This window comes from Sturnus vulgaris, chromosome 18 (assembly GCF_052056855.1).
Source record: "Sturnus vulgaris isolate bStuVul1 chromosome 18, bStuVul1.hap1, whole genome shotgun sequence".
Lineage (NCBI taxonomy): Eukaryota > Metazoa > Chordata > Aves > Passeriformes > Sturnidae > Sturnus > Sturnus vulgaris.
Genome location: NC_142260.1, coordinates 4,176,576 through 4,185,574, shown reverse-complemented (window position 1 = coordinate 4,185,574; position 8,999 = coordinate 4,176,576). Strand labels below are relative to the sequence as shown.

General features: G+C 62.6%; 3 protein-coding genes across 12 annotated transcripts; 2 read left to right on the top strand and 1 right to left on the bottom strand.

The window, feature by feature from the left end:
- The first annotated feature begins 23 nt into the window (after positions 1-23).
- RAB15 (RAB15, member RAS oncogene family) lies at positions 24-4,669 on the top strand. 6 transcript variants are annotated; one of them, XM_088175477.1, is made up of 8 exons: positions 38-217; positions 1,493-1,553; positions 1,688-1,748; positions 1,837-1,914; positions 1,994-2,083; positions 3,008-3,073; positions 3,191-3,379; positions 4,546-4,669. In XM_088175477.1, exons 1-7 carry the CDS (start codon positions 94-96, stop codon positions 3,344-3,346), a joined length of 636 nt encoding a protein of 211 aa, XP_088031603.1. In that variant the 5' UTR covers positions 38-93; the 3' UTR covers positions 3,347-3,379; positions 4,546-4,669. The 6 variants fall into 6 exon arrangements, with proteins under 6 accessions (XP_014734307.1, XP_088031603.1, XP_088031602.1 ...); XM_088175476.1 differs by lacking the exon at positions 4,546-4,669 and adding an exon at positions 3,974-4,067; XM_014878821.2 differs by lacking the exon at positions 4,546-4,669 and having other exon boundaries at positions 24-217; positions 3,191-3,623.
- Positions 3,986-5,340, top strand: GPX2 (glutathione peroxidase 2). Of its 3 annotated transcripts, none has more exons than XM_088175469.1 (3): positions 3,986-4,315; positions 4,546-4,716; positions 4,795-5,340. In XM_088175469.1, exons 1-3 carry the CDS (start codon positions 3,986-3,988, stop codon positions 5,143-5,145), a joined length of 852 nt encoding a protein of 283 aa, XP_088031595.1. In that variant the 3' UTR covers positions 5,146-5,340. The 3 variants fall into 3 exon arrangements, with proteins under 3 accessions (XP_088031595.1, XP_088031594.1, XP_014734308.1); XM_088175468.1 differs by having other exon boundaries at positions 3,986-4,423; XM_014878822.2 differs by having other exon boundaries at positions 4,210-4,716.
- A 553-nt stretch (positions 5,341-5,893) lies between these two features.
- On the bottom strand, positions 5,894-8,526 carry CHURC1 (churchill domain containing 1). Of its 3 annotated transcripts, none has more exons than XM_088175481.1 (4): positions 7,855-8,526; positions 7,690-7,770; positions 6,744-6,814; positions 5,894-6,312 (listed from the first exon to the last, which is right to left on the bottom strand). In XM_088175481.1, exons 1-4 carry the CDS (start codon positions 8,111-8,113, stop codon positions 6,220-6,222), a joined length of 504 nt encoding a protein of 167 aa, XP_088031607.1. In that variant the 5' UTR covers positions 8,114-8,526; the 3' UTR covers positions 5,894-6,219. The 3 variants fall into 3 exon arrangements, with proteins under 3 accessions (XP_088031607.1, XP_014734312.1, XP_088031608.1); XM_014878826.2 differs by having other exon boundaries at positions 7,635-7,770; positions 7,855-7,942; XM_088175482.1 differs by lacking the exon at positions 7,690-7,770 and having other exon boundaries at positions 7,855-8,520.
- Positions 8,527-8,999: the final 473 nt, after the last annotated feature.

Below are 8,999 nucleotides of genomic sequence, written 5' to 3'. Positions count from 1 at the left end.
CGGTGCCAGCCCGGCCCGGCGCGGCGGCGGCGGCGCAGCTCGCGGCCCCGAAGCGGCCCGGTGTGGCGGCGGCGGCGGCGGCCCGGGCCCGCCATGGCCAAGCAGTACGACGTGCTGTTCCGGTTGCTGCTGCTCGGGGACTCGGGCGTGGGCAAGACCTGCCTGCTCTGCCGGTTCACCGACAACCAGTTCCACCCCGCCCACATCTCCACCATCGGTACCGGCACGGGCAGCGCACGGCGGCCGCAGCGGCGGGAGCGGGGAAACGGGCAACCGGGAGCATTGGGGAAGCGGGAGCAGTGGGGAGGCGCAGCACCGGGGAAACGGGAGCATCGGGGAACCGGGAAACCGGGAAGACTGGGAGCCGCAGCACTGTGGAAATGGGAAGCCAGAGAACCAGGAACATCGGGGAAACGGGGAGCCGCGGCACCGGGGAAACGTGAAACCGGGAGCATCAAAGAATCAGGAGCAATGGGGAGGCGCAGCACCGGGTAACCGGGAGCACTGGGAGCCGCAATACCGGGGAAAAGGGAAACCGGGGAACTGGGGAGCCGTGGGCACCGGGAAACCGTGAGTACTGGGAAGTCGCAGCACTGGGGAAACGGGAAAATGGGCAACCGGGGAGCGGGAAAGCCGTGGGAACCGGAGAACCAGGAGGACAAGGGAGACGCAGCAACCGAGAAACGGGAACCCGGAGAACAGGAAAATCGTGGGCATCGGGGAACAGGGACTGCCGAGGAACTGGGAAGCCACAGGATCGGGGAAACGGGAAACCAGGGCACCCGGGAGTGGTGGGAACCAGGGAACCGGGGAGTGGTGGGCACGGGAAAAATGGGGGCACCAGGAAAGGGTTAACCGTGGGCACTGGAGAGCTGCAACACTAGGAACATGGGGAAGCAGGTAACCAGAGAGCGGGAAAACCGTGGGCACTAGGGAGAGGGAAAAGTGTGGGCACCAGGGAACCAGGAGCATCGAGAGTCGCAGCATCGGGGAACCGGGAAGCCGTGGGCGTCGGAAAACGGTAAAACCGTGGGCATCCACAAGCCAGGACCACCGGGAAGCTGCAGCATAGGGAAACTGGGAAACCGCGGGCTCCAGAGAGCCACGGTTCCAGGGAACCGAGAGCATCAGGGAGCCAGGAAACGGACACGGGAGAACTGGAAGGACCAGGCACCTCTGGCACAGGGGAACCGGGTGCAGCTTACAGCCGGGAACTGGGAGCATTGGGCAGCCACAGCATCGAGAAGCCATAGCACTGGGGAACTGGGTGAACTGGACAGCTGCAGCACCAGGGAGCTGGGAGCACCAGGATCACCACCTGGCACTGGGGCCTCCTTCCAGGCCAGGCACTGGGTGTGGGGACCAGCACCAGGCCATGGTAGGGCATGGGGTGGGTCAGGAGAGGTGAGGGGACCAGAGGATGCCCAGTGGCAGCAGCTCCTACAGAGGAAAACACTAGAACACCCCACAACCTCTCCCATTCCAATCCCAGGTGTTGACTTCAAGATGAAGACCATCGAGGTGGATGGGATCAAGGTGCGGATACAGATCTGGTGAGTAGCAGCACTGGATTCCGGGGGGAAGAGGGAAGAAATTTTGGGGCCTGAGTCCCCCCACTCAGGGTAGGGGCTGAGCCCTGCCAAACTCATGCCATGGATGGTGGCACTGACCTGCTGTCCCTGGGCAGGGATACAGCTGGCCAGGAGCGGTACCAGACCATCACCAAGCAGTACTACCGGCGGGCACAGGTAGGGGGGCTCCCTGTCCTGGTCCACAGGAGAGGGGAAACTGAGGCACAGTTTTGGGGTGTCAACGGCTGCCCCCCACCTCCTGCAGGGAATTTTCCTGGTGTACGACATTAGCAGCGAGCGCTCCTACCAGCATATCGTGAAGTGGGCCAGCGACGTGGATGAGGTGGGGGTTCATGAGGGGAGGTCTGGGGGTTCCCCAGCCGTATTCCCAGTATGTTCCTGTACACTGTTCTCCTGCCCAGTATGCACCTGATGGCGTCCAGAAAATCCTCATCGGGAACAAGGCAGACGAGGAGCACAAGAGGCAAGTGCCCAAAGAGCAAGGGCTGCAGGTGAGCGGGGGCTGCTGTGTGCCCCCCCCAGAGAGCAGGACCCCTCCTGCACCCCCAGCATGGCCAGCCTCTCCATGAGCCCCCTCTGCACTCGGGACCCCGACAGCCCTCCTGCAGCCCTGCTTCTATCCGGGACCCCCAAGCATTCCCAGCCCCTCCCAGCACAGCCAGGGACCCCCCACCTTCTTGCAGTCTGTACCCAGGCACCTCAAAAACAGGACCCCCAGTGTCCGGGAACCCTCTTCCCCTCCACCCCTGCAGTGGTTGTGCACCCTCAAAGCAAAATGTTCGGAGACCCCTAATCTCTCCCTGCACCTCTGCCATGGTCTCCTGCACCCCTGAAGCACACAGTGACCCTCTCGGTGTTCCCCCTGGGACCTCTTGACCCCCAAAGCACCCAGTGCACCTCCCTGCAATCCCAGCACGGTCAGACCCTGCACAAGCCCCCCCGCATTCCACATGGGCTCCAATAGCCTTCCTGCAGCCCTACTCGTACCCAAGGGCCCCCAAACCTCCCTACCTATATCCAGTGACCCCCCATGCTCCTGCAGTCCGAACCCAGGGACCACTGACCACCCCCCACTCTGTGGCTACAGAGCATCCAGAAAACCCCACCCAGTGCTACCCCAGGGTGTCCAACAACCCCCAACCCCTCCCTGCACCTCCATCGTGCTCCTCTGCACCCCTAAATCACCCAGTGCCCCCCAGTATTCCTCCCAGTGACTTCTGGACTCAGCGCCCCTCCCAGGGCCCCCTGCACCCAACACTCAGCCGCAGGTGTGCCCCTATGCCAGCCCCCCCCCGCAGCTCTCCTGTCTGTCCATGCCCAGCTGTGCACGTTCCAGAGAGGGAGGCCAGGGGATTGAATCCCCCCTCCCCCCAAATCATGCTACTCCCCTCCCTGCCAAACCCCTGGTGCCGCAGCTGGCCAGGGAATACGGGATGGATTTCTACGAGACCAGCGCCTGCAGCAACCTCAACATCAAGGAGGTATGAGGGGACTGGGGAGGGGGGCTGGTGGGATTCTGAGGGGTTGGCCTAGGGAACCTGGAGAGGTCAGGGGGTGCTGGCGGGGTCTCCAAGGTTCACCCCACCCCTCTCCCACAGTCCTTCACACGGCTGACAGAGCTGGTACTGCAGGCGCACCGCAAGGAGCTGGACGAGCTGCGGGGGCTGCCCCGCGCCCCCACCCTGGCCCGGCTGGAGGAGAATGAGCAGCAGCCCCTGGGGAGCGAGGACACCCCCAAAACCTGCTGGTGTTGAAGGCTGGAACGCCCCTGACCCCTCCTCCCCAGGGTGTGTCGGGGGGCATGCTAGGGGCAGGACTGGGGCAGCCCCCGTGGGGGGTAACATGGGACACCCCTAGGGACAGGGGGGATGGGAAGGTGGCAAGGGGGGCCCCTCATCCTGGCACCTGTGCCCTGCTAGGTTTGCAGGTAGGGTGGGGACTGTCCAGGCGCTGTGTGCCCAACCTGTGCTACCCTGTGCCCGTGGGACCCCCGTTTTACACAGTGGTTTGCAGAATAAAGGTGATGCTGGAGGGGCTGGTGGTCTGTGTGCTCCAGAGGGACTGTGGGCATGATGCCATGGCAGCAGACATAGCCTGGGCATGGACACCCGAGCGGTGATCAATAATTGAGGGTGATCTGGGGCTGCTGGCATGGTGTCCCCTTTCCAGGCTGGGCACAAACATGGGGCATAGAGCCTCTGGGGTGCCATGGCCACCACCATGGCCTGTCAGGCTACCAGGTCAGCCCCAGCTGTGGGAACAGGGCTGGAAAGCTTGGTGGCAGCACTGGGATGAGCCAGCAGTGGGATGGTGGTGGGCCGGGATGGGTGGTTACTGGGATGACGATGGGCACTAAGACAGTGGAACCTACTGGGATCTAGGTGGACACCAGGATGCTGCCAGGCACAGGACAACGGTGGAGCTGGTACTGGGACCAGTGGGCCTTGAGACTGGTGGGCACTGGGATGGGTAGCACAGGTTGCCCCAGAAGTGATGCCATGGCAGCACCAGGCAAGGAGTATTGGCACATTTGTCCCCTCCTCCTCTGCCCCACAGAGCCCCAGCTCCCAGATTCCCGTTATCCCCTGACTCCTGTTATTCCCCAACTCTCACTATCATTCCCAACCCTCGGGAACATGCTGCGCCAGGCTGGGAGCATCCCACATCCTGCAGGCACTAGGATGAGCAGCCGCACTGTGCCGTGCCATGAATTATTGAGGCAGGTAGAGCATCGCCTTGGCCCCGTGCCACCTTCCTCCTTCCACGGGTGGGACGGGCGGCTCCAGTTTCTCCTGAGCTGCGGCGGGGCCTGGAGACCTTTGGACCATGACGTGAGCACCGGGAAGCCCTTAAGAGGCGGCGCAGGGCACGGGGCACAAACAGCAGCACACCTGCAGCCATGACCGTCCCCATCGCCAAGTCCTTCTATGACCTGAGCGCCACCTCCTTGCAGGGGGAAAAGGTGGATTTTGGGGTTTTCCGGGGCCGCGTGGTCCTGATCGAGAACGTGGCTTCACTCTGAGGCACCACGGTGCGGGATTACACCCAGCTCAACCAGCTCCAAGCCCGCTACCCCCGGCGGCTGGTCGTGCTGGGCTTCCCCTGTAACCAGTTTGGATACCAGGTAAGTCCTAAGGGCCGTGAGGCAGGGGGTGAGGAGCTGGGAAACAAAGGGCTCTGGATTTCTCCTTCCCCGCCACAGGAGAACGGCACCAACGAGGAGATCCTCAACACCCTGAAGCATGTGCGGCCCGGGGGTGGCTTCGAGCCCAACTTCACCCTGTTCCAGAAGTGCCAGGTGAACGGGACCGACACCCATCCTGTGTTCGCCTACCTCAAAGCTCACCTGCCTGCACCGGCTGACGAGGCCACACACCTGATGGGCGAGCCCCGCTTTGTCACCTGGAGCCCTGTGCGGCGCTCCGACATCTCCTGGAATTTTGAGAAGTTCCTGGTGGGGCCTGAGGGGGAACCGTTCCGGCGCTACAGCCCCCGTGTGCCCACGGCCCAGCTGGAGCCTGACATCCAGCGTCTCCTCAAGCTGGCCAAGTAATCCTAGCTCCAGCATGATCCTGGCTCTGGTGTGATCCTGGCTCCGGCGTCACCCCGGGATGGCCCCAGCTCTCCGCAGAATGACAGCCCCCTCTGAAACCTCCAGGGGGAGGGGGCTTGATGGGGGCAGAGGGTTGGAGCTGCCGGGGTGGCGTGGGCTGGTGGCAATAAATGAGCTGGAGGGAGTGTGCCTGGATCCACGTGGTTTTTGGGAGTGTAAATGAATCCATGAGATTTCTAGGAACATACCCACACCCACGTGGTTTTTGGGGGCTGTTGTGGGGAGCAAGAAGGAGGACGCAGCCCTGAGTTGCCAGATCCAGGAAATGGAGATTCAGGGATAGGTGGGTGCCAGGCTAGCTGCACCCAGTTCCCCAAGGGTGTTGCTGGGGCCGGGTGCCAAGAGCAGCACCTCACCCACCCCAGGGCAGTGATTTCCCACATCAAGCTCCTTCCCGCCTCAGGAACTGGAATTCCCAGCAGGGCAGGGCCAGGTTACAAACCCCAGGGGAGGGGGAAGTGACCCTAAACCAACTCTTCGGGAAGGAAAAACGATCCAAGTCCTTTCTCTGCAGCATTTAGCAGAGCACTGGGAGAGTGCAGTGGGCTCTCCAGTGCTGGGAAGGGCCAAGGAGGAATTCCACAGGCTCCTGGGATGGAAAAGGTCCCTTTCATCAGCCCCCAACACCCTTCACCGACTCCAGGGGGTGGAGCCCACCTCCGAAATACTCCTGCCTGTGCCACCGAGCTGTCACATCTCACATTTATTACCCCACATACGAGGGCTCCTGAGGTGGGATGGGGTGGGAATCCTTTTGAATCCTGTTTTGGGGGACCCTTTATATCTTCAGTACACAGGGGGCTCAGGCCGTGGCACTGCATCCCATCCTTGCAGTCAGAGTTGGAACCAAAAGGCTCCAGAAACATGGGAGCATCTGGTGTTGGGTGTTCGCTGCATCCAGGCTGGAAGTTTGGAGGAGCAAACCATATCAGGGACTGTGTGGTCCCCAGAAATTACAGTGCTGGGTATCCAGGGATCTCCCAGAGCTCCTGGAAGCTCATTCTAGCATGGGGATCAGAACAACGGGGTCATCTGGCGAGGGTCATCAGGCAGGATGCTGACGGAATCCTCAGCACGGCCACAGAGCAGGCACAGCATGGTATATTCCTGGAGGAAGGAAAAGGGAGAGGCTGGAAAAAGGGGGGCTGCCACAGCCCTGCTCCCCCACAGGGAAACTCGAGCCAGATCTGGTACCCGATCCCCGATTGCAATCAGAGCCAGGGTATCTTGTTTCCAACCCCACTGGCTCCACTGAGCCCTTTTTCCAGCCGTTTGCTGCATAGGAGATGTGCCAGGAATGAGGAATGGGGGTCACAGCCCCCTCCCATCACCCACATTATCATGCCAGGTGAGCTGGGCTTCCCACACAAGGCATGGACTAGTGCTGGGGCGACTCCAGGTAGCCCTGGACACAGGGATGAGGCTCTGAATCCTTTAAGGTTCTGTCGCCGGGAAGGTGGGAATCAGCCTGTAGAAGGGTGGGTCTGGAACTCCGGAGACAGAGTCAGGAAAGGGCTTTTGGGGGACAAGAGACAAACCTGGTAGTCGTCCACCACGCTGAAGGTGTACTCATGGCGTGCAATCAGGTGGTGGCAGTTCTTGCACAGGTCTGTTGGGCAGGGGACAGTGGGGTGAGAGGACATGGACACGGCCCCTGGGGTAGCACCCCACTCCCAATCTCCTGGGACAAGCCCCAATCCTCTGTGCCTGCCCTCACCCCCAGAGCATAGATGTTGCAGTCCCCAAAGCATCAAGACCCCAAAACTCCCCCCACAGCAACTCATCCCCCTTAATGCCCATCAGCAACTCCCTGGTACTCCCTCTAAACTTGAGATCCTCTCCCTGGGCATCCACCATTCCCACCCTCAGGGACCCCCCCCCCCCCCCCCCCCCCCAAATATTGGGGCCTCAAATTTTCCCCACTCAAATTAATCCTCTCTTAGGTCTCCCCCTCCTTTGACCTCTGAGCCCTCCCCATCATGCCCCAGCCCTTGAGAGCCCCCACGCCTCAGGAATCCCTCCCAGCCCTCAAGATCCGCAAGAATCCAAATGCTACCCCCAGGCCTCAACCTTCAAGGCCTCCACCTTGCTTTCCAGCCTACAAGACCCCCAGAACCCAAAGGTCCCCTCCAGCCCTCTCTAACCCTCAAGATCGCCCAAGCTCCAGACTCCAAAGGTCCCCCAAAAGCCTTCAGCATCTCTCAAGACCCAAGATCTCCTCCAACACTCAACATTCCCGGGCCACCGACCCCTCCCAGCCTTCAAGACCCCCAACCTTCAGCGATCCCTGAGCCTCAATGGATGGCTCAGGAATTCCCCAAATATCGCCCTCAAGAGCCCCAGACCCCAAAGGTCCCCTCAGGCCCCCCAACCCTCAAGAACCCCACACCCCAAAGGCTCCCCCACCCCCCTGGTGCCCCCCACCGCACGGTCATAGGTGACGATCTCCTCCTCGCCCTGCAGGCCCTCGGCCCGGTTGCTGACCAGCACGAAGTCCCGGCGGCCGCACTGCGCACACCCCACAAAGTTCAGGAGGAAAGATCCGCCCTCCAGGCAGGTGGTGCCCTAGGGCGGGAGCACATGCTAGGACTAGGACTAGGACCAGGACCGGGACCGGGACCGGTACCGGGGCCCCCCGCCCGCCCTCACCCGCTCCGGGTATTCGGTGCCCACACAGCCGCCGCACATCTCGCAACGCCCTCTCCCGGAAATATCGCGAGACTTGCGCCGGGGAGCGGGGCTTAGCGATGGGGTGGGGGCTGAGGCGCCGTGTGTGGGCGGGGCCTCGAGCACATGGGTGTGGTTTGCAGAAATGGGCGGGGCCTAAAGGGCCGTGGGGCTGCTTGGAGCGACCAGGAATAGCTGCGGGGTCTGGGCTAGTCGGGCACCCAGGGCTAGTAGGGGACATCTGGAGCTATCTGAGTGCAGCCAAGGCTAGTGGAGGACACCTGAAGTGACCCGGGGAGCATCCAGGGCTAGAGAAGGGCACCCACAGCTAGGTGGGAGCTGCCTAGGATTAGCTAGGGGATATCCAGGGCTAGTGGGAGACCCTGGGAAGTACCTGGGAGGGGTCCAGGGGATACCTAGGATTAGCTGGAGGATATTCAGGGCCAACTGTGGGGTGTTGGTATTTGGCTGCGGGACACCCTGGAATAGTCAGAAACACCCAGGGCCAGGTGCGGAGTGCCTGTGACTAGCTGGGGGGGCATCCAGGGATAGAGAGGGACACCCAGGGCTGATTGTAGGGCGGCTTGGGCTAGCTGGGGGTCATCCAGGGCTAGCTGGGGACTGCCTGGGTTAGATGGAGGACACCATGGACTAGCTGGGGGACATCCAGGACTGGTGGGGGTCACCCAAGGCTAATTAGGGGGTGCCTGGGACGAGATGGAGGACATTGAGATCTAACTATGGGGTGCCTGGGACGAACTGGGGAGCTCACAGGGCTAGTGGAGGACACCTAGGGCTAGCTGAGAGATGCCTGGGAGTAGCTGGGGGGCATCTAGGACTAGCGGGGGACACGTGGGCTGCCCGAAGGGAATGGCCGGGGACCCCCGCCGGTGTCGGCGGGGCGCTGCGCTTCTCCGCAGCCTGCAGCTGCCGGTGCCACCGGTGCTGCTGCCGATGCCGCTGCCGCTGCCGGTGCTGCCGGTGTCGGTGCTGCTGCCGGTGCCGGTGGCGCTGGCGGCCGGGGGGCGCCGCTGTGCTGCATTGCGGGGCGGGCGGCCCGTCCCCGTCCCCGTCCCTGCGCCCATCCCCGTCCCCGCCCGCCCGGTCCGGCCCTCCCGGGGGGAGCG

What these genes read in the sequence shown, in the direction of transcription:
- CHURC1 (XM_088175481.1), bottom strand. Translation starts at nt 8,113, where the DNA reads ATGTCCCCTACTAGCCCTGGGTGCCCGACTAGCCCAGACCCCGCAGCT. An exon ending in GCCGCCGGGACTTCGTGCTG is followed by an intron (nt 6,815 to 7,689) that starts GTCAGCAACCGG and finishes CCTGCCCAACAG; the next exon opens with ACCTGTGCAAGAACTGCCAC. An exon ending in GCGTGGTGGACGACTACCAG is followed by an intron (nt 6,313 to 6,743) that starts GTTTGTCTCTTG and finishes TCCTTCCTCCAG; the next exon opens with GAATATACCATGCTGTGCCT.
- RAB15 (XM_088175477.1), top strand. Translation starts at nt 94, where the DNA reads ATGGCCAAGCAGTACGACGTGCTGTTCCGGTTGCTGCTGCTCGGGGAC. An exon ending in CGCCCACATCTCCACCATCG is followed by an intron (nt 218 to 1,492) that starts GTACCGGCACGG and finishes TTCCAATCCCAG; the next exon opens with GTGTTGACTTCAAGATGAAG. An exon ending in GCAACCTCAACATCAAGGAG is followed by an intron (nt 3,074 to 3,190) that starts GTATGAGGGGAC and finishes CCTCTCCCACAG; the next exon opens with TCCTTCACACGGCTGACAGA.